General features: G+C 38.7%; 1 protein-coding gene across 1 annotated transcript in view; it reads left to right on the top strand.

Annotated features, from left to right (window-relative positions):
* The window catches only part of LOC135254104 (adhesion G-protein coupled receptor D2), a 60,790-nt gene that overhangs the window by 11,156 nt on the left and 25,020 nt on the right, over nt 1-24,614 (top strand). Inside the window, exons 16-21 of the mRNA XM_064334057.1 lie at nt 124-226; nt 982-1,135; nt 1,534-1,667; nt 1,767-1,882; nt 2,749-2,869; nt 22,836-22,877. Coding sequence (XP_064190127.1) covers nt 124-226; nt 982-1,135; nt 1,534-1,667; nt 1,767-1,882; nt 2,749-2,869; nt 22,836-22,877 — 670 coding nt within the window. The remainder of the gene's footprint in view (nt 1-123; nt 227-981; nt 1,136-1,533; nt 1,668-1,766; nt 1,883-2,748; nt 2,870-22,835; nt 22,878-24,614) is intronic.

The following is a 24,614-nucleotide window of genomic DNA, read 5'->3' as shown; positions in this document are numbered from 1 at the left end:
GCACAAAACCTTTTGTGAAATAAAATAACCATGTCTAATTTAGCTGACATAATTAACCTGTTGTGCTGAGTTAATTTCTTTGTTTTCTGTCCCCTAAATGCAAACTCTCCTTTTTCTTTTTAGCATTCCCAAGTCTGACCGGATGTCGATCCATAAGAATCTGTTTGCCGCTCTGACAGCTGCCCAGATAGTGCTCCTCTGCAGTGGAGCAGCGGTTGGCAATAAGGTGCAGTACCATCGGTGTCCCGGATAACTTCTACTGTGTTACTACATTTGAATTTCATACAGACTGATCAGGGATATCGCTGTTACCATACTATTCCACGTGACAAACTTTTCATACTCGAGTATGAACTTGATTTTGAACTCCAAAACCAACTGAATGTCACCTTCTGTAAAACATTTGCTACCTGGTGCCTCTGATTCACGTTTGGTTTCATCTGAGAAATCTGCTACGTTTAAAATCCACCTGCCTAACACATTTGTATTGCTGACGACATAAAAAGTAATCAACGCTGCAACATACGTTAGCTGTAGGGTATACTACTGTAGCTGGAGAAATGAGAAACTCATCCTCTTTGCAGTTAAGCAATGAACGTACATTTTTGGATGTAGTATACAACTAATTTAGAAGACAGGGTTTCTCACCTCACAGTTTCAATTCAGATTCAAGAGCTCTCAGATACAGTACATATATAAAAATTTTACTTTGCACGAACCTGTTATACCATTCAGACCTGGCGTACTGAGTGTTGAGTGTGTTGTGAAAGGTTTGTTGCATGGAATGTTGGCTTCAGTTCTGACAGATGCAGTGACTTCCCACTGCTTTGTGCATGTGATTTGGTTGGTAATGACACCATATTATAGGCAATATAATCACCACGTAACAACTTAATATCCAGTACAGCCAAATTGCACACATTAAGGTCTATCTGTGCCTGTGGATGAGTTGACATTTGAACTTTGACCCCCTGACCCCAGGTGGCCTGCACACTAGTGGCAGCGCTCCTGCACCTTTTCTTCATGGCTGCGTTCAGCTGGATGCTGGTGGAGGGCCTGCTGCTTTGGAGCAAAGTGGTGACGGTTAACCTGAGCGAAGAAAGACACATGAAGTACTACTATCTGATTGGCTGGGGTAATGGAGCCTCATAGGGTGTAACATTGCATGGGACTGCACATGCATTCTGGCTGCTCACATTTGCCATTTGCTTATTGCTATGAATGTGTGCTGTAAGCTTCCTGTGTGAGCTGGTCCCACACTTCTGTGAAGAGATCTTCAAACATATTTACTTATACTACTTCATTGATTCATTTCATGTATTTCAACAGAAGTGTCAACGTTTATTTTCCTTTCAAAAAGATTGTGAAACCCATATTTAATTAATTGATAGTTTAATGAAACCTACAACTTTTTGGGATGAATAATGGCAACAGTGTTTCTGGTTGGGGACATGTATTGGGTAATAATAGTTGTCATTGAGGCCTGGAGACATTTCTTATCTGATCGGTTTCTGCTTCTCCCTTCTGTTCCAGGCCTTCCAATTCTGATAGTCACAATCACTCTGGCCTCGGCCTCGGGAAAGTACTCTGCGGACGGCCACTGCTGGCTGAGTGTGCACAATGGGGTCATCTGGGGCTTCGTGGGCCCGGTCATCTTCATCATGATGGTGAGGGTCGGCACGCTGCGCTCTGATTCGCTACCACCGCTCCCGGCTCTTCCTGGTTCTTCCAGCGCCTCACGCCTCTGCTGCGTCCGTCCGTTTCAGGTCAACATCATGGTCCTCACGCGGGTGGTCATCATCACCATATCGATGGCTAAGAGGCGGTCCATAATGCTGGCGGTCAACAGCAGTCCGATGGAGCAGGCTTACGAACATATACGGTGAGCTGCGGTCTCTCCAACCTAACACAGGGGGGCAGCATTTCACCTTAAACGCCATCTGCTGAGCCGTTGTATGAGGGTGTGCTTATTGCGTACGTGGATCTGTAACTCTCAGATAATGGCTGGTAATAGCAGTAATAGCAGCTTCTTCTTTCTCATTCTAATGATGGGATACATTCCCTAATTCTTGACATCAGCACTATGTGGGACTTCCACACCTCCCCTTTTAAATTGATTTTGCATGTTTTCTCACCCTGTGTGAGAACTATTTAAAGCTTTTGCAAGCAATTTCACTGCCTGTCTATTCCCATATGTTCTTAGCACAGCTATTTAGCTTTATGCGTTTTTAATTTTCTCATCCCAGCCATTGAGAAGAAGCCTTTAACAATAAAAATGAATAAGTATCTCTTGTTGGTTTATGGAAAATTTTGCCTCTTTCATGGACTCTCTTTCAGTCCTTATTATTTCAATAACACCTCTGAGTCAGTGTAGCTGCTGAAAGCCGGTTGGCTTGGATGGCAGCGAAACTGGAAAGAAAAGTACAAACTGCCACAGTGTGAGTCACAGCTCCTCGCAGCTGGTTTGATTTAGCGGTTACCTGAACTTCCAAGGTAATTTTATGCTAAATAGAATTAAGTCATGTTTAGTGTGGAAATGTTCACAATTTGAGTTTAACCATCAGCTCCTGTTGTACGAGGGGTGACCTGCGGTCAGATGGCACTGCTGGCCTGAACACAGCTAGCCACTTCAGGCCAGACGTTTGGTGCAATGGTTTCTATTCAGTTTTGTGTCATTACTGCATCCGGACGGCTGTGTCTGTCGTTGTGTCTCGCGCCCTGTTTGTTGAGTATATTGTCGCTCTCTAGATCGGCGGTGAAGGCGGTGTTGGTGTTGTTGCCGATCCTGGGTCTCACCTGGCTCTGTGGAGTGCTTGTGCCCTTCTCTATAGTGATTGCCTACATCTTTATTCTCCTGAACTCCCTGCAGGTGAGTGTTTCTCTAAGTGAACCATACTTATTGTCGTTATGGTATTTTTTTCAATTTTGCAAGGTTATTGTGTTAATTAGAATGTGCCCATAACCGAGGACGTTTATAGACGAAATGTTCTGACTAGCGTAAACTCTAAATAGAGAATGTAGAATTTGTAAGACACTTAAATACAGATGAGAGTTTTTGTGAGGATATTATTCTGGAAACTGTTGTGGTAATTTGTATTAAGTGGAAGTGACATAAAAACTAAGCACTAATGTGAAAGGTGGGAAATGATTTTTTTGCCAGCAGCTAGAAATTCTTTGAAGGACACTTATTCAGTAAAAATATTACATTTTTCTGTGGCAGCACTTGAGAAATACTTATTCCATAATGCTTTCCGTTCTCCAATTCCTTTTAGTTTACAATACTAAAACGATTACTTTCAAGGTTTAACTTCCTGTTAGGTGGAAGCTGGGTTCAACTTTTTTGAAGTAGAAAAAAATCTCTACTTTCTTTTTGAACAAAGGGACTCACCCTTACCTGATGAAAACTCGCTGATGTCATCCCTGTGGATATCCAAGGGTTGAAAAATGATATTATCATCATTTTTGATTTGGGACTAAATATTTGTTTACAAACAAATTTGTCCAAGTAAGATGGGTTTGATTAACTCTGTAGTCCATAGTGTACTGGTTTTGGGAACTTCCTTGTTCTCTTTTGTTTTTTTGCTTTTTTAGAAACATTTTTTGGCTGGTTTGTGTAGTATGTAGACCACAGTTTTGATTTCTGGCCACACTTGTAAGCAAGAGACAAGGGTCTCCATCTGAGTATTTATATTGACATGCCCTTGACCTAATCTCTTGTGGTGGAATAACATCAATGCTGTGCACTGATTGGCTTAGATTCATTGTACTGTGCACCTATTGGCTTAGATTTGCAAGTTTGTCTCAAACCTGCAGTAATATGAACGGTGTCTAAACACTGGAAGATAAACAGTAAAGCAATCTTCACAACATCAAAATAAAAAGTAAAGCAGCCTTTGCAAAATCAAAATAAAAAGATTTTTGTCATTTTTAGAAATGTAGCACTGGATAGAAATGGTAGAGAAGGGGAAAATAATTATTATACAAAATATTAATATCAAATATTGCTGAACGTTTACTTGCTGGTGAAATACTCTTCATTTGTCAATTTCATATTCTTATATCTAATAGCAGTAACTAATTTACATTTGTTTTTTTTATTTTATTTGTTAGTTTTATAGAAATACAAAATTGTCATTCTATATGACAGTTGCCTTTTCATAAAAATTCTGACAGTCACTATTTTCATATTATAGATGTAAGATTCTTTTAGCAAAATAAATGATTGCAGTTTCATAATGTTGACTTTTTATATTTATTAAAAATAATAGTTTTCCCATAATAAACCAGGTAATTCTGTAGTATTTAGTTGGTATTCTGTTTTAATATCTAAAATTAATATTTCATATACCCTCTCTGCTTCTGTCCTATGTTACTATTTTCTTTAGATTATAGTTTTTAAATTCATACCCAACATAAGGCATTTGTTATACTGCATGCTCCAAAATATAATTAGAATAGTATGGTCTAAGATGGTCAGTTTTCCCATAGGGTCATATACTTAGAATATTTTTTTATTGATTATTCAACTTATTTCATATAAAGTACGTTACTAACCTTTACCATATGATGCAGTACTTTAAGGCAGCACAACCGCCATACACAGGCATCACAAATGTAAATCTAATTGCTTAAATAAAATAGATGTGAGATTACTTTTATCCTGTAATCATCCTTTTCATTCATTTTATTCCATGGCTTCTTCCAGGTGTACTAGTTCAGTTTGTAACCCCCGCCTGTTTCTTCTGAGTGTTGGTTGCTTCACTAGACATTACATCTGGAAAGCTGGTGATAAGAATTCAGTTCTTTATTGAACAATCTAAAAGTGGTTGTAATGGTACAGTACACTAATTCTACTGTTCAACCCGGGATGCCATTCAGATATCAATATTACACGAAAGTAATGTGTTGCTACGTTCAGTTTGTGCTACTCATGTGAACTAATTTTCTTTGATTGCAAGTTGTGGTTATCTTTAATCATTCATATTTTTAATGGAGCTATATATTTTTCAGTAAATCAATAGAGGTTCAGCAGAGTCAGATTGTTAAGTGTTAAACTATAAATAGCTCAGTTTCTCTATATCTAATTACATTTTTATCACAACAATAATTATCCCAAGCTGAAATAACAGCTGTTTTGCTGGAGTCTGTTCTTTATTTTAAAAATTCATAGAATGTCTTACTGGTCTTGTTCTTGGTCCAAGTGAAGTTTATAACATTATGCTGAAAATTGCATTGAAATGTCTAATTTCATACAGTGTGTAAATACCTTTTGCTTAATGATGAAAGCGTTTACCGATTTAAATCACTGAATGTAATATTATTTCTGTAGTGAGAAATGACTCATGAAAATTCTTACCCCAGCCACAGTGAGCCTCTGTCCAAGTGGAGTGGTTCAGTAATGATAAAACAGGAAATGCAGTGTTTTATTTCTGGATTGGCTGTGGTCGTGTAGTCAAGCATTTGAGGTCAGACTGGTCAACAATCTATGCTGAAAATGAACGAATCTTACCACAGTGGCAGGGGAGATGGGGAGAAATTAATCCCAGTTGCTTTACCTTAATAGCAGAGCTTTAAAAGCTTTTGATAAAGGGAATGGTTAAAGTCAGCCACTTGCTCCTGTGTTGCGCCAAGGCTGTTACTGAACCTGTCTTTATTTGCCGGCTGTAACGGCAGCTTCTTTTTGTAATGTTTTGCGTCCTGATGCAAACACTCAACAGTAATGATCATTTTTACCAAAAAAAAAAAAAAAACCCTATTCTTGAACATGTAAAGATGTAAAGTGAAGATGCAGATTAGTGTGATTTACATTGATTTCAGAAAAGGTCTGAAATCATTCTTTGCGAAAGAATGTTCTGGACCAAAACTACGTTCCTCCTTTGATGACTGCTTCACTTTAAGCCGAGGAAATATTGTATTTGTGTGACTGTAAGGAAACGGAAATCACTACTAACTCCGATGTGAGTCATAGAGACAGGGACAGCCGCACAGAGCACAAAGGAAATATCTGCATTGCTCTCTGTGATCTTTTAATTGTAGGGGTAGTTTGCCAGACTTTTCCGAAGGAACTTGAGGAAAATAGAACTCCCCTGTGTTCCATTTAAAATGGATTCATCTGTTTTTCTGCCCATTTTCAAACCCAAGTCTGTCTACTGCGAGTTGCCACTGATGGCAGAACGCCTCCTGTTTCCTTGCAGAAGAAGTGGGGAGTAAAATGTACTTTATAAATGTCACTTGCCTTAACCAAGTTTACTTTTCAAATGAATAATGCAGTGCAAAGATGTATCATATGTAAACTTAAAACTTAATGTTGCAGAATTATTTTGAGACAGCCCTATGGTCTTGACTTCAGTGAGACTCAATTTCATTAATACAAAAACAAAAAACTAACAAAAAAAAAACGTATAAGTGAATTCTAATTAAAACATATTCTGTACATTCGTGATATGGATTTTGATAAAATGGCTTCACTGCTGTCTTTTATCTGAAATGTGTACATATACAGGGAGGGAGTGAGCAGTGTAAGTATTTCATCAGTATATACCAGTGAACTTACCTATCACAGTCGCATACTTGATATCTGAAGTGGCTGAGCAGTTGTAAAATGCGAGTCTTCCATTTTAAGGAAATCCGTTTTTATTTGTGATTATTGTATTTTCAATGGGTAGCAGACGCCATATAAAGCTTAAGCTGCAGCCCTTTATTGTTAAATCAATAGAACAGATAATGTTGACAAGAGCTTTTCATTGCAGCCTTCCACTACTGGTTGCTTGACAAGGTTGTTTTAGTGTTTGTGGTGTCAGAAGTTTTTATAGAAATGATACAAATCTATAATGTCCATCCAACATTGAGCGTATGTTGTCAAACGACATATAATGAAAACCCGCCAAAAATGTACACAGCATATTTTTTACAAATCCCATCTACAGCACTGTGTAGACACGTGCCTATACCTGAACATATTTTTTGTATCTGTTGATACAGTTTAAGCAGATTTAAAACTATGGTGTCATATTTCATGACAGCTGGTTATTCAGATAAAAAAGCAAAACCAAAGCAGTGATAGGCTTGTTGACTGTAATGGATTATTCTAGAACAGGTATTTTCTGTTTGTGCTGCTTGCATCCTATTGGTCATAAACATTATAGGGACATACAGGGACCAAGAAGCCATAGACAGCTCAGCTTTTGTCCCCAATGTAGGCTCTTTCTTAAACACTTGTAGACACTGTGCAGTCAGATGCTACCCACCAAAGAGTGTGGTCATCTATAACTGTGACACTACCTTCACCATCATAGACAATATCTAGCTCTTTTCACTCCTAAAATGTACTGTACATATTATTGCCCTCAATGTTTTTGTAAATGATAGCATAATGTAACATAACATAATGCTGAGAACAGGCCATTCAGCCCAACAATGCTCAAAGTCTGCCTACAAGCTAGTATCTAGCACCATATCAAGCCTGGTCTTGAAAACCCCAATTTTTCTGCCTCAAAAAACCAGTGCTATAATACAACTTCACAAATGTGTGTGTGTGTGTGTGTGTGTGTGTGTGTGCGCGTGCGTGCGTGCGTGCGCGCGCGCGTGTTTGTATGAGCAATGATTCTTCCTTCGGCAACCTCCAATTTAGTTTTGGCATTCATACAGTAGCGGACATTTCATAGGCTTTTTAAAGATTTCTTTTTACTTCATATTTATATCCCAGCAAGATTCTCAACATAACCATTATCACTCCCCTAAAAAGGCCTCCCAACATACTGGTGATTGATTTTTTTCTTTTGAATAGTGTTTATGAACTTATGCACTCTAAATACAGTCATGGCTCATGTACTCTTTTAACCCAGGCAGAAATGAATAGCGCTGGGTTTTCACATGGCCATGAATCGCTCGACCCTCTGTCATCCAATTCCAGTGCAGTGTCATTCAAACCCTCAGCACCATCTATTACCGGAACGTAATGGTCTCTGGGCCGGTCTCCGTCCGGAACTGTTGTTTGGCCATAACTTCAGACTATCAATAACTTTGAGGAGAAATGAATGCTTACACTGCTCCTGCTATCGTTGCTTGCAGAGGCCAAGGTATTGTAATGACTTAATTACCATGTTAACGGTTGGAAAAAAGAACGGATATCAGCTTTTTTGTGGGTATCGCTGAATGTGGTCCCTGTATGATGTTGCTCGGATCTCTGCTGTCAGTAACGCTTCACTGAGTGTCAACCACAAGGGGGCAATGTCTGCCCTCCTGGCTGTAGCTGGACCAGCGATTAAACATTAAGAAATTGATAATCATATTTGTGCGCAATGCATTTTTTAAACTCATTTGATATTCAGTGTGTGTAAAAATACCTTCTTGTTCCACATCTGTGCTGAATGACTGATGTAAGCTCATGTAAAGCAATGAAAAACCCTAAAGTGAGCTGTGGTCCGATATTTTGTTAATATGTCTAAATCATTAGTATTGGCAGTAATGCTAATTAATGTTGGTAATCAAAACCAATAGATTTATTCCTGGTATAAACCTTAATTAAATAATGTGGTTTAATTGCTTTTATTGATGGGATACATTATTTGTGAGAGGGTAACATGATGGTGCATGTTGATTCGCTCTTCCACAAATTTTTAAACCCACACCACAACCCATTTCAGCATCGCTCTTACCTTTTTCATTCTGTCCTGTGGTAAAGGAATCATTGTTTAAAATACATTTAAAAACAATCAATACATTTATTTAATCTGCTTTTATAAATGTTATTCTCCCCAGATTTTAATGCATGCAACCCTGTTTGTTTTAAAATAACTAGCTTGAAGTGATAACTATGCAGGGTAGACGTGTGGTTGGATTTTGGGTGGTTCCTTGGGTCAATAGCATTACCCAATCAATTTATCAGTCTTCATTTTGAGAACACGGCTGTTCATACTCAGGCGTCATTGACTATTTCACAAGAATGAACTCGGGGCAAAATGATAGAGGCCAAGAGACAAAATATTAATCCATCTCCACAAAAACTGGAAGTGCAGAAGCACAACAGATATGGGTTTATGTGGGAAATGTAAAGGCATCGACTGAATGCATAAGAATAATGTGTAGAGAGACAAATCGCTCTACGGCAAATTAAAATAAATTGCCAGATCTGCATCTTTTGCTGAAAGTTGTGATCAAGGAGGTCAGGCAGGACCACCAATCAAACAGTAGGGATAATTTAGAGGTTACTCAAGGTGTTTGGATTCAAATCATCCAGAGAATTGAAAACAGACGTGAGGAGCTTTCATGAACAGAAGACTGGAGGCTGAGATGGAACAATGGATGAGAGAGTGGGGGGTTTTTTTTTTAAGCGTTTGCGTGTTTCCGTTTATTGAAATGGGGAGTGTAGGCTGGGGCTGTTTGGAAATACTCAAGTCTTTTGACAGCTGTCTGAATAAAGGCCATTTGAAAAGAGGCAGTAATGCCGGACCCCGTCTGTCACACCTGACTCATTACCGAAGGGGATAGATTCCACGGGCGAGCCTGTGAAAAGCTCGCACACTGTCGGCTCTCCAGTTCTCTGGTGCTAACACGGCGAAACCGCAGGCCTTGAGCGCAGCCGGCTGCAGCAGGGCGCTCAGGAGGGCTTCGCGCGGGGCGGTAGCCGGGAGCCGCTACACAGACCCAACGATTGAACAAACAGGCCTCAGATGTAGCGGTTTGCTCAGGTTCTCTGAGATAAGCCTCGCGCCCATTAGCCGCGTGGCGCGGCCGGCTGCTGGGGGGCCCGCCGTGATTGGCTGTGATTAATGGCTTGTGCGATAAGAGCGGGAAGACATCAGTTGGACTTTGAGCCGCTCTCAGCTGTCGCAGCTGCGTTTCCTCACTTGTCCCCTCCCTCCACCTAGCCTCTCATCCCCCCCCCCCATCTCCCCGCCGTCAGGCAACCCCCTTCCTGCCGGAAAATTTGGGAAAGGGGTGGGTGGCGTGGATGCCAAGATACCTCTACTGAGGGCAACTGGGAGAGAGCCACATTCTCTGTGCACTCACTTCACCTCTCCGTTTCCCTCTCAAACAAAGGGGGATATCTGAAATCCCTGCGCACTAAAACAACACAGATTCAGCCTCCCAGACAGGTGTCCACTTGCATGAACTCTTTTTCTCGTCGGAGGCCATGCCAGAATCCCCACACCCTCTATGGTCAGATTACCAGGGAAATGTTTTTCATTTTGGATTGTTTGAGATCGCGGGAGCAGTGTCCCCCCGGTATCGACTCGCTTTTAACGTTTCTTTTTTAAAAAGGCTCGCTCAAACAAACCCCCTGGTTAAATATTTCATGCGAAACGTAACAAAAATAGCCACTGTGTGAATGGCTCATGTGTCGTCCGGGGTGGATAGTACTTTTGGGAAACTTGTAAAAAAAGGGTGTTGCTCTGTCTTGGCTCCTCAGCTGCTCCTATGCTGCAGGGTATTGTACATTCTGACACTGGATCCCTTTTAAAGCTTGTGTTCTTTGATAGAAGTGAATACATGCTGACACACTGTTAACATGCTCAATTATACTGAAAGCCACATACAGTACTGAAAGAGTTTATTCAGTTTTACGTGACAGAATTGAATGGTGTGATTACACATAACTTTACATTCAGGAGGAGATTAATTATGATTATTGAATAATTGCGTTTTCATTTAATAGTTCTTTAAAATGTTTTGTTTTCATTATTTTCGGCTACTTTATTTATTGGTTTTTAAAAAAACTTGGAATGCAAAAATTCATCAATATTTTTGTCTCGATGTATGCAGTGTGCCATTTTGCATTCAGTTCAAGTAAAGAAAATATCAATACAATTTGCTTTAAAATGCTTAAAATTAATTATTGAACGTTAAGGCCAAAGTGTTGTGCTATTTGATTAAATTGCCCCCTTAATCTCTGGTGAAAAGATCTGCTTTATTATAAGGTTCACAGGGCATTTGAAAATAAAAAGGGAACAATTATTGCATAAACACAGTCAGAATTAACTTTAAAGTCTGGTTGGATATCTGACAGAGGAAATAAGCCTGCTGAATCATATGTTTCCTGTCAAGTGGAAAGAGATTTTAAGCCTTGCACACCTCTGTAGAGCTCTTTTTCTAAACCTACAGGCATTTATTTGTTTAAAAATTACTTGTCAGCCTAACTTAGTAATGTCTTGTGTCATACAAAAGCAAACCATGTCATGCTATACTGCCAGAAACGTGGAGATCACATGACTAGGTGGTGGTGACTTCATGACCCTTGTTATAAAAACATGACCCCTCCCTCCCACCCACCCCCAAACACGAACCACTTAAAAAAATGTGCACATGTTCAACAGTGACTATTCTATTTATAAGTTAAGCACTTATCCAACTCAAACTGTCCTGGGTGTCTTGCTGTTTAGGCCCATGGTGAAACCCTGCTACAGAACAGATCTTTAAATCTCTTTTAATCTAAGTGCAGTGGACTGTTTGGACGGCTTTGATGTATACTTTGCAGATAATTACTGAGAACTGGGTCAGTGTGGGGCAGAGAAAGCCTGTCAAATACTGATGCCAATTTACGAGTGAGCTTTTTACTGTCTGCATAAAAATTAAACAAAAACAAACACCAATGTTTTATTCATATTTCTTCTTTTGATAAAGAACCATTTCCTTAAAATATCTAAATTAAATGGTGGTATGGCATCTCACAGCTGTTGTTTATATGTATATATACACAGACAGCAAGCTCCATAATGTTGGGACAAAGGCATATATTTTTTTCTTGATTTGTCTGTATACTCCACAATTTTTCATTTGTAATCAAAAATTATTTTGCGGTTAAAGTGCATATTCCCAGCTTTCATTAAAGGGTATTTTTATACATTTTGGTTTCACCATGTAGAAATTGCAGGACTTTGTATACATAGCCCCCCTCCATTTCAGGGGAGCATAATGTTTGGGACAAATGGCTTCACAGATTTTTTTGATTAGTGAGGTGTGTTCAGTGTTCCCTAGTGCAGGTATAAGAGAAATGTCAGTGTCTAATCTTGATTCTAGATTTTTGATTGCCTTTGGAGTCTCTTGTTGGTGTTTGTCAACATGAGGACCAGAATTGTTTCAATGAAAGTCAAAGAAGCCAATATGGAGGAGAAATAAGAAAGAAAAAAAAAACAGTCAGAGACATTGACCAATCCTTAGACTTACCAAATTCAACAGTTTTGAACATCATTAGGAAGAAAGAGCGCTGGTATCCTCAGTAATCACTAAGGGCCTGGTAGGCTCAGGAAGATCTGTACAGTTGATGACTGATGAATTCTTGTCATAATGAAGAAAAACCTCCAAACACCTGTCCGAATGTCCTTCAGGAGGCTGGCATAGACGTGTCTGTAAATACTGTCTACAGAATACTTCACAAACAGAATTACAGAGGCTACATTGCAAGATGCAAGCTGCTATTGAGCTGCAAAAACAGTGTGGCCACATTACAGTTTGCAAAGTATCTAAAAGTGCCTGCAGACTTCTGGAAAAAGGTCTTGTAGACAGATGAAACCAAGATTTACTTGTATCAGAGTGATGATGACAGCAAAGTGTGGAGACCAAAAGGCATGTATGGCTGCCACAGGTACTGGCTCACATGTCTTCACTGACAGCAGCAGCAGACTAAATTCTGAAGTGTACAGAAGCATCTTATCTGCTAAAGTCTAAGTAAATGCCTTCAAAGTCGTTGGATGGCACTTCATCCTACAGCAAGAAAATGATCCCAAACATACTGCTAAAGCAACAAAGGAGTTTTTCAAAGCCCAATAAAGGAAAATTTGTGTGTGGCCAAGTAATAGAAAACTTAAGGCAACTAGCGCCAAAAACCAGCAAGAACTGAAGATGGCTGCAGTGCAGGCCTGGCAGAGTATCACCAGAGAATATACCTGATAGCCCCTGGTGATGTCTATGGGTCACTAAGCACTAAACACGACTTCTTTCATTTACATTACATTAATATGTCCCATACATTACGGTGACCTGAAATGGTGGCGGGGATGGCTATAATTTCTACATGGTGAAATCAAGGAGTATAAAAATGCCATTGATAATGAAAAAAGAATGTGCTCTTTAATCACAAGTAAATGGTTTGATTACAAATCTAAAATTGTGGAGTACAGAGCCCAATGAATATAAAAATACACATCTTTGTCCCAAACATTATGGATCGCACAGTGTGTATATGTGTACGTGCGTATTTTATCTAATCTTGTTATTGAGATGTGTTACATAAATAATTTCACAAGTGCAAACTATCAACAAGATGCCTTCTTGAAAAGGTCTCTTTAGGATTTGGCGCAATGCGAGTGCCTTGAGAATCATGGTAATAGCATAGATGTGGTCCTGTAGGCAGGGGAGAAATGTGAGAGTAAGGATGTCCAGGGCTCTCGAATGCGGTCTGCCTTCTTACCCTTCTGCCCTTCCTGTGTCGCGGAGTTGTCGTGCTCAAGAGGTGAGCCGAGGCGACGCTTGCTCTCGTGTCACTTCCTGCGCGGCCCGCGTTGCTGCTTTCCCTTAATGAGTGTTTACGGCGGAGTGTTGATTCTTATTAATCTGGTTCTCGTCCACTGTTTTGGCCGGGGGCTTGGGCAAGGGGGGGAAAGTGCAGCTTTTGACAGATCGGCAGGCTGCACACAGTGCGCTGCGGCCTGCTTATACTGAACAGATGTGCTCCAGAGTTATTATTCTTTGTAATTATCATCATTAAGTGAAAGCATGTGCCAATCAAATGCCTTTCAAGCGGGCCTGATTGGAACAGAACTGTTGTGAAAGTGTACAGAAGTAAGTCAGGACTGTCTCATTTGGGCTCATTAGAAAATTAAGATTAAAGCAATGTCAGTCAGTTTGTGCAATCTGTGAAATAATTAAACAGTAAGTATTATTTGCCTGTGTAGTAGTCTGAAACGGGTTCATTATAAAATGATATGATGTATAAGTATATTTAGGAAGAATGCTGAATTTATTTTATTTGATTGGCTGTTTCTAAACCAAAGTCAAAACAAACATCCAAGTATTTCCACCTAGATAAAGATGAAATCATTGATCTTTCTTATAAAGACTTTCTGTACGTGATGCTTCATGGAAAGGAATCATAATAGTGAGACACAAAATATCCCCCCAGAACAAAGATACATGAAGGCGGCCAGTGTGGATGGCGCTTTTAAACCGCCATTCATTTTCACTTTGGAGTCCCGCGGTCCATAGTAAACTGTGATTGCATGTGACACTCCCGCAGACTCCTGCTTTACTATGATTAATACCGCCGCAGAGTGCCTTAACCATGTGTGGCACTCCGATGGCACATGCCATTAACCTCAGCCCCCCGTCACCTCAGGAGCGGCGGGAGAACGCTTCCGCCCTGGAGCGCCTGCGAAGGAGGCCGCTCTTTTATCAGCCGCGCAGTCCGCTGCAGTCCGTGTAGCCTCTGCCTAAGGACGCAGACGGCTAAAGCATGCTAATTAATGCAGTTCCAAACTCCGCGAGAGGTTCAAGTGCATTTTCTTTGCGATGAGAGCGGGTTCCGATCCGCACTAAATCCAGAGGTAAGAATAAGGCGTTGACCGGTTGAGCTGGACGGATTCTAAAGGTTTTAGAACCGGTTGGTTTTGTAGATGCGTGCTTAACGTACATTGAGCACGCATGCATGCACGCTAGCGCACGCGTGCGGACGTGCACAGGAAGGAGATATAATTGAGTTATTCCAGAGAACACGTACACGTGGTTACTTGAAATTATGTGATAAAGAAAGTGACAGCTCGTGTTTAAAACACTGACAGCGCAAGAGAATTACTGAATTAATGTCATCAGATTTTGTTTGAAGACGCTCGCCGTTAATATATTCTTCTTGGTACTAAAGAATGTGGATTAGGTCTTAATATGATAATAATGAGGCCTTCATGATTTTCTTTCCTGGCGCTGGCAGGTCAAAATCTTAAATCGTCAGGCGAGAGCAGTGTCAGCACACTGCTGCACTGATCTCAGGCAGTACACTGGCCCTAGCGTTCATTCTCTTTCAGTGGAAAATATGTAAGGAAAATATATTGCTGATTGACAGGGGGATCTCATGCATTTTGACACGGGGCATAAAAAAAATGTCAGTCAGATACCTGAGTATTTTTAATTAAACAGGTTTTTGGCATACGCACGGGCCTTTGCTCTGAAAGTTCAAAGAGTCTGTTTGACCCATGTGTTGAAAGTCTGTATCAATTTTCCTTGCATATGTTTTTCTTGGCTCTTAAAACATACAATCCAAATTGCCTTGTTTTAAAACTAGTTTGTTTATAGTTCATTCTTTCAGTCTTTTTCCACATATGTGCACCATAATTATTTTATGGGGTATAGTTACATATTCAGTTCGGCATACTACCCACAGTCTTGAGAAGAATGCTGAAAAGTTAATTTTTATAAATAGGCATTACAATTGAAATGCATCTTTAGAACAAACAAAAAAAAGCACATTAACAGTCTATGGTTTGGAATGTTAGTAAAACTTTAAATTATTATCACTTTGCTGACTTATTGGAAAAGCAAATCAATAACTTCGCTCCTCTGGCATAAAATCCATATGGTTTGTGCTCAAATAAAATTAGACTGATGGCAGATGTCTTGACATATGTCTTCAGCAGTAATAAAGACTTGTGTCTCAATTGATTGTAATCACTTTTTTCTCAGTCGTTAAGTAATAATCGAAATAAAAGATGAGTGTTGTTATAAATGTGGCATGGATTTTCCAGCAGTAACTAATTGGTAATATAAAAAAAAAAAAGATTCAATCTCTTTATTTTCACAGTAGTATTTCTCAATTCCAATGTGTAACCTCAAAGAGGAGGTATCTTCTGTCTGGCCAATGTTTTCCCCGGGATCCAAGCAGCCTGTATTTTGAAAGGACATGTCTCGTCTGAATTATACTGCATGAGTGTTTGGGATGTTCTGCAACAAAAAATTTCCATTTCAAATTTGAATTTCCAACAGCCTTGACTTTTAAGAGGCTATGAATTCGTTATGAATTCGAAAGCTCCTGTATGCTCCCAGAGTTCCATCTGTGTATAAAAAAAACTGTTGAGATGCATGTGCTTTAAGGTATATGTGTATTTTTCGCTTTCAAATGTATGAATGTAAAAAATGTATGTGGATAGATACTCGCAAAACCTACGGTATCCTCATACTTCTGTATTGATGTACCTTACAATTTTGAGATATTTTTAATCTGGTTTTAAAAAGAAAAAGAAATATTCCTTTGTGAAATGAATCCTCAATTAAAAAATATATAGAAATAGTATTTTATTTTATGCTATTCATCTGAAGGGTAAAAATATATTAGAATGAAATGACTTTGCTAACTTGTAACTGATTATGAGCTATAAATATGTAATATCCTAAAATGTGAATTTTTTTGTGAAATTTGCCACCGTTTCCATTGTATACGCCACTGCGCCAGTGGTAGCAGGAACATCTGTTTCGGGCTTGTTGTTCCTCTTGGCTGCTTTTCAATTGGATTTCTTCAAGCAGGTCCAGAAGCTGTCACCTCAGCTAGGCTCTGTTAGCTATCATCGCTGGCCCTATATTAAGTAGGTGTTTCAGGGCTAAGTTAATAACTCTCCTGCCTCTCTGACTGAGCACAGTCAGTATTGCCCCTATCTGTACCGCTTACCCGTCCTCAGGGGTGGGGTGCAGTTGCAGTCCGGGGCCGTGCGCGTGCCGGTTGGCCCTCTGTGACGTCCTCCGGTGACTCTTGCCCCCCCCCCTTTCCTCTTATGGCCCGATCGTATGCAACTGTGAAGCCGCTGCTTTCGCGACCTCTGTGCACTTTTGTGTGCAGAATGATCATTGCTATTCATTGCTGGCCTAAGGTCACAGTGCCTTTCTGTGTAAATGTAAGTGCATCTTTACAACCTGAACCAGGTATTAATTGAATACACATACAGTATATTGAGCGCTCAATTAATAAATGTGCATGCATTACGAACCCTCAGTGAACTATCGTAAGCTATCATACTATATAGATAATGCAAGTTTGATAATAGAAAGCACCAAAAATGATCCCTTGGGTCTGTCCCAGTATTATTTAGTACAGCCATATTTAATTATTTAAAAAAACACTTTTTGATTGCTATCATATTGTATTTATGTTTAATATTCCTCATATACACTGACACACAAATGCAGCATGCACTATGTCACATTGATAAGTTCACATAAGGATTCATTCATATCAGAAAACATCACAGAAGTTTTTATATCGACAGCTCGACTGTCAAGCAATTTCAATCAGAAAAAAGAAGTCTCCTACCCTTTCAGATGCTTTGCTTCAAAGATATGAAAACAATTTGTATCAAAGACAATATATTTTTTTGGAGAAACTGGCCAGTGTGATTTGGGATCACAACAGAAAATAATGTCAGAATGAAGTTCAAGCACTGAGAAGCACCATCATTACCAGAACCATATTTAAGTTAGATAAATTAAATATTACATTAAATGAAATACATGTGGATGCTCAGACATGTTAGTTCCCACCTGTATTATAGGGAATAAAAATAGTTTATATTGAGCAACTATTTCTCAGGCAAGTATAATAGCAAACTTTTTTCCAGTTGAATAATGGTTTAAGCTGATTTACTCATTCAGAGCAGTATTCATTTTGACTGTAATTTTCAACTGGTCTTTTCAGGCTGGCTGTTAACATTATGTATTGGAGTGATTTCAGCATGTATTTTTCATTAAATAATTAATTTAATAGATCAATCCCTGCTTATCAGTGCTTTGCTTCCTCATAAACCAAAAAGTTTGTTTATGGTCATGGCTCTGAACAGTTCCGAAATAACAAGGGATATAGAGGAAACTGCCCACTGTTATATACGAGAAGAATTTGCTCAGAAAAATTCATACGCATTCAAAGATTATTTCTGCCAAGGGAAGCTAATTTTCTGGTCTGGCCACTGCATCTTGGGTAAGTTTCAAATTTGATATAATTTGAGGGTCTGTGATCTATCAACTATAAAGCAAAAGCTGACATCCAGATTTATTTGAAAGGTGTGAGCAGTTAAAGTGAAACTTATGTATACAAGCTAATTGAAGTGTTTCTACGTAAAGGGGTCAGAGACATTAGCAGGTCTTTCATGAAAAAAGTGTGAACTTTTTCCATAGTGTTTTAACCTCTTTGTCTCTTATTTCTCTAATTGTTTCCACATGTACACATTTCTCTCCTCCTGTCTACAAGAAGGAATTTGCCATTGGCACGGTTTAAAAATGGGTATGGTTGGCGTATCGTAGAGAAACATTCCATTCTCTGTTCTGTGTTGTATTTTTTATTCTCACTTACAAAAAATTATTTCTCATTCAGCTCTGCTGTTTGTTAACTTTATAAGTTAGGTGGCTTAATATCCTCTGGCTAGATTGAGGCTGTTACTGTCTCTGTTACTCTTCAGGTTTAGAGGAGAGTATGTGCAAAGCAGTGATGGCAGTGATTACTAAATAAAGTCATTGTCTGACCCTGGTGGGGCTTTAAATGGGACACAACAGGCAGTAAAACATAGGCCCGTTTCTTACAGTGCAGTGCAATGAATATGCATGGCGTCAGAGTGGATGCTATTAAATTAATGGCCCATTCTGAAGGCTCAAAATATGCTTTGTGAACATATTATTTGCTTGGAATATGAGGTTTTTGCCCGCTTTCCCTAGCATTAGTGTTTGGAGAGCTGTGGCAGAATGATGTCCAAGTGCTGTTAAAGGGAACTTAGTTGTTAGTTATAAGGAGATACTGTACACTGATACAATGTAGATATGTATTTTGCAATGAATGTATAATAAATCGAAAATATAAGTCTGATTAATCATTTCTACTTAGACTTAGGAGACATGTCAAATAAAATTTTAAATGGAGATGAGTTAATGTTTGTATAACAAAATTTGCAAGGCAAATTTATAATTTAAATTTGACTCATAATTAAAGAGGAATGTAAGGTTCACAAAATGACTTCAACATGTTTTTAGTTCTCACTTTCTCTGGTTTGTTGTTGACATTAGGGACTTTGCAGTGTTCATTTTGAACATACTTTCATAATAATAGTTTGTCTTTTAGTTATTTGCATGTAGCTTGGGCTTCAGGATTTTAAATTGTATCAAAGCTCAGTTATAGTCATGGCCATTAATGCTTTTCTCCAACACCATATTTACTGAAAGCTAGGATTTATTTTATGTGAAGGGTTACAGTTTTATGAAGTAATAAATTGAATCTGGTGGCAATGGAATGTGCAGAGCATGTCCCTACTGTATCTGAACATCCAGTTGCTCTTCATATGGTAAGCTGCTGTTCAAGGAGACCTTTTCATTGGAAACAGTTTAAGGTACTTTCAGTTCTCTATCAGCAGCATGGTAACAGGGTCTTTAGGGAAATTTTAGAAGTGAAAAATTAAATGGCGGGTGAATTTACTGTATTTCTGTTGTAACTGGATCATATGGGTCACATTTTCATATAAAACATGCTAATTATAAGGACTCCTGAGTGATTCTGTCAGTAAAAGGAGCTGAATACACATACACAGGCTGAGCTAGTCCACTCACTGGTTCAAACCTTGGCTGTCATTAGCCAGTGACCTGAAGCCCACAGCAGTGGTTTTATCACACCATGGATAGGTAGGGCCGAGTGTTAGAGTGGAATTAGTTTCTCTCAATGAGTCAGGAGGTACAGCCTCTTGGCTGGGTCTCCCTTGAATGAGATTTCAGTCTCAATTGGACTCACCTGGAGAAATGAAGAATAAATATAAAAAGGTACCCACAGGCTCGGTGAGGTGTATACTTGTACTCCTCTACTGTTTTCCTGTAGTACTATATGGTGGACTGTATTGTGTCTCAGGTTTGTGTGGCTAGTATTCTTTGGACAGACAGAGAGCCAATCAAGATGTGATTTTAGCCTGTAATTAAATTGTTGACATATGATTCATTATTTTCAAAATACTAGAAGAGAGCTGCTGTTTAGAATTGTATTGTTGTCGTTGCAGGTGGCAAAAAAAGTTACATTTGTAGCAATAACTGAAGTTACCAAACTCTAAGCTTCTGTTACTGTATATCATTTTTTGTTATTTAAAAAATAACATGCATTTGTACAAAATAAACATAATAATTTTGGGGAACTGTTTAGGGAGTGTGATCTGGGCATTTGCAGTGGACATACACTGGGATAAACCTGAAGAAAGGGCTGTACACCTTGGTGGACTTCTTTCCATCACCCCTCTGGTGTGGTCCATTTGGTGTAGAAGCAGTGTCAGAAAGCCTTATCTATTTTCTGGGGGAAATGGAAAGCTGCCCTCCACTCTCCTTGCTGAGACACTGTGTCCCCTTAATCATAGTTTTCATTTCAGCACATTGAAATTTCCGTTACCAAGGACAACATCATAAATAAAAGGGTTTGTGAAATTTTTACCTGCGGCTCCCTAACTTTGCGCATTAGGGGTAAAAGAAGAAGAGAGGTGGTCATCTGTGAAAATTTATAATCATTTATTACATGGGGCTAGAGCAGGGGAGTAAGTAAAAGCATGAAGGCACACATCCATAAACTGGAGCAGAGGGCCCTAAATGAAAAGTAAAGTGAATTTCTGTATCTTGTCACAAAATAATGAGGAGCTAGGGCTCTTATTCATTGTAGTGTACAATGCATTCACTCACAATCGTGTTTCAGCAGTAAACGCTTCCCTGATGTATAGCCTCAAATTTGAAAAGAAATATCTGTGCTCAGCGTTATATGGAGGGTGGGTGAGGGGGAGGTTTATATAGTGTACTTTGTTTCTGTTAATTTTTTTTTCTTTCAAACATTTCACCTGAATATATTAAACATGGCCTCCCTTCTTGTGCATACAAAGCTTCATATACAGTATCTGGTTCCAGTGACATGTCAAAGGTAGGTTTTGTTTTCTTTACTTTGTTAGAAGTTAGCCTCGGCAGTTTTTATGTCGTTCAGAATTTGGTCTTTTTAGTATTGAAGCAACAGTGTATTTGTAGCGTATTCTCCACAGTTTGAGGGTTTTCCCCTTGCTGTTCTGTTGTAGATTTCTCAAGGGTGATTTCCTTTCTGAACACAATGTTTCTCGGCTTTGACTTTTTAAAACATACAATTGTTTTGCTAATTGGTTTCTTGTAATTAATGTTTGCCTTTTGTTTGATGTATTGCAAGACTTTGAAAACAACTGTGCCAATCCCTGCATAAATTTGTACCATTTTACTGAGTTCAAAAGGAATAGGACGCATTTAGAAAAAACATACAATACATTTAAATAATATGTTCAAACTCAAAATTAATTAAATATTTTAAGCAATCCATCTTGTTTTGATGCAATTTATTTTTAACTCAATTATATTATAATTGATCATTTTTCTTTACGCTAGATAGTTGTTTGTCTACTAGGTTCACACATCACAACAAAAGATTAATCGCAAATAACAGAAAAGATCAAAAACATGATAATTTAATTATCAACACTAAATAGGAAATTGCAAATTTAATGCAAAACAATAAGATGTATGTTACAAATTACCACCCACTGTCTATTGATTTCATTTATGAGCAGCTAATATTTATTTTCTTTCTTTAATGCTGAATCTCTGACCCTTAAATTTAGTATTTAGTGTTGGGGAAATAATTAAGCTCACATGAAAAGTTATGTTCTAATACTATAATACATTTGTTCATGATTTGTTGGAAGGCTTAATAAAATGTGTATTTTTATGAGGCTGTTTTAGCCCCAAATCATAGACGTGATTTGTCTTCATTTTTAGAATCAGGTATATAAGGGATTTATTTCAGGTTCATTTTCATTGACTTTATTTTTTATGTAACATTAAATGGGACTGCAAATTGAAGATATAAAAGTACTGAGCAACCATGGGTGATGCATTCATAATTTTGGGATTTGGGTGAAGGTAGAGAGGTGCTTTTGCAGAGAATGGGGTTGACGTTCGGAATGGGCCACCAAATCATGTTGTCAATGGTGATGCATCGAGATCTTTCTCTAGCAAATTGGATGTTCCAAACTCTGGACTGATTGATGGTTCATCCATGTCACCTCACTACTGTCATGTGAGAAGGAAGAATAGAAGAGATAGGGTGCTCTCCCTGTTTGTAAAGTATGCAGAGTCGAGTGGATAAAAATGGCCCAGGGAACGTTCGGCCTGGGGTATGATCTGCTTTTCTACCATTTTGGCTCTTCCCTAAATGTCTGAGCCAGTATTAAAATGGTCTCAAACTTGTTCTTTATCCACGGCGTCCATAATCAATTTATTTAAAAAGTGCACTTCACTGTGGATTAAGGTGAATACACAGCTTGTACATTCAATTACATTGATTATAAAAATAATGAAGAATTGCTACTCTTTCGCTGCCAAATGTGTTCCTATACAAAACCCCTGTGCTCTCAAGGACATTCAATTCTTGCTCTTTCAGTATTAGCCACAATGTTTTGTGAACCTGAAATGTCTTGCTTTCTGTACCTTTTCTGTCAGCATTCTTTCCTTCCTCTCTTGCTCATTATTCTTCTTTAGGCCAGCGGTTGGTCCACTGCTGCATTTGTGCAGTGTCCTCTGCTTCTGAGAAAAGACATATTGAGCATGAGCACTTGAAACTGAAATATTTCTCTTTTATAAAGCCCAACCTTGGGTTAAGTCCTCGATTGTTTGAGAATGGACAACGTGCTCTCCCATAATATGTATACATGTATGTACACACACACTCACACACACACACACACACATACATATATATATACACGCACACACACACACACACACATATAGGGCTGAAGTGATGAAAGAACAGTAACAGCTTTTTCCTTTGTTTTGTTGCGCAGGGTCTCTTCATCTTCCTGATATATGGGGTGTACAACACAGAGGTAAGTCTGCACAATGTCTCAAGGCTGACAGAGTGAATGAGAGAAATGACAAGTTTCTGATCGCACCAACTAAAGGGACGAAGTGGCTTTCCACATGAGCGTCCCACTGCCCTTCATGCTTGGACTAACTTATATGCATCCGGCTTTGCCATTAAACACTGACACCCTGAGTAAAGAGCCAGTCATTTCTCACCAGCATTGACTAATATTTCACTGCCTCTTTAAGTTTTTAAACTCATGGCCCTCCATTTAACATTTTGACATTAGTCTTTACTGGTCTGGGAGGTTTTGCTCTTAGAATATTACAAAATAAAATGCTGGGCAGCAAGGTAGAAACAGAGTATATTCACATTAAAATGGCTATTATTGCCTTTTGGATTCTCTTAGAAAAATGATTGTGGATGAAATTTCTCTCGGGTATAGTGGATGAAAATATTTTAACCGTTCTTGCAGTTATAGTTATTTTATGAAACTGAATAAATGTTAATGTGAATAGCTTATACATAAATTGCCTTAAAGGTTTTCCATGGATGGCAGTTTGTAAGATTTTTCTATACATTGTTCTTTAGAAACCTTGATCATTTGTAGACTTCCTTCATATTAAACAAACATCCACCTTCTAAGGAAAATAATATTAATATCATTGTGTAATCTATTTTTTTTTTTTTTACAATATTGAGTAGTATTGAAACGATACAGTGTATCCTTTGGTGAATTTGTTTGATTAATCTATATTTCTCTATGTGGCAATGGTGCTGATTTGTATGGATTTGTTCTGTTCAATTAAGGTATTCATTTATCATGTTGCCATGCAACACCGTGACCTTCATGTGCCCAACAGCTGAAGTGGGGCTGCCCCTGGTTCTTTTTAGATGGGGGGGCTCAGAAGCAAACCTGCTACTGGAAGTCACTTTGGAGGGACAGTCACAGTTTCATGGGGTGACTCTGGAAAGTGATGGGGACACTGTTCTATAGGAGGTTTTGTCTTTTGGAGGGAACCACAAAAAACTGACGTCATTTAAGATTGTGTGGCTATTATCAAGGCGGCCAAAGACCGCCGTCCAGTTATTCCTGATGTCTAGGCCAGATTTACATTCTGGTTTTCTCAGACTGATCACTTCTCCACTTCTCTCGTGTTTTAGCTGCAGAGTATCCGCACCTTCTTTTCTTCCCCAGGAAGGTTACTCAGCTGGTGTAACCTTATTATACTTTTCTTTGAAACAGGTACAACGTAGATTATATATATATATATATATATATATATATATATATATATACACTAAACAATTATATATAAAACATGTAAGACAACATTTGTTTAGTTTTTTGGCTCAGTACTTCGGCACATTGAATTGAAAAACAATGAACGTGAGGTTAAAGTGTAGACTGCATGCTTTAATTTGAGGTTATGTATTTCCATATTGGGTGATCCGTATAGGAATTATAGCCTATACATAGTTCACCAATTTAAGGGAGCAAAAGTAATTGGACAAATTAACATAATCTGAAATAAATGTGTCTTATTTAGTACTTTGTTGCAAATCCTTTGCATTCGATGATCACCTGAAGTCTGCAATTCATAGACATCACCAGATGCTGGGTATCTCATCTGCTGATGCTCTTCCAGGCCTGTATTTCAGCCATCTTCAGTTCTTGTTTGTTTCTGGGGTGTTTTGCCTTCATTCTTGTCTTTAGCAAGTGAAACGTGTTTAATTGGATTCAGGACATGTGACTTGG

The sequence above is a fragment of the Anguilla rostrata genome, chromosome 4, assembly GCF_018555375.3.
Source record: "Anguilla rostrata isolate EN2019 chromosome 4, ASM1855537v3, whole genome shotgun sequence".
NCBI lineage: Eukaryota > Metazoa > Chordata > Actinopteri > Anguilliformes > Anguillidae > Anguilla > Anguilla rostrata.
This window is presented reverse-complemented; position numbering and strand designations above follow the sequence as displayed.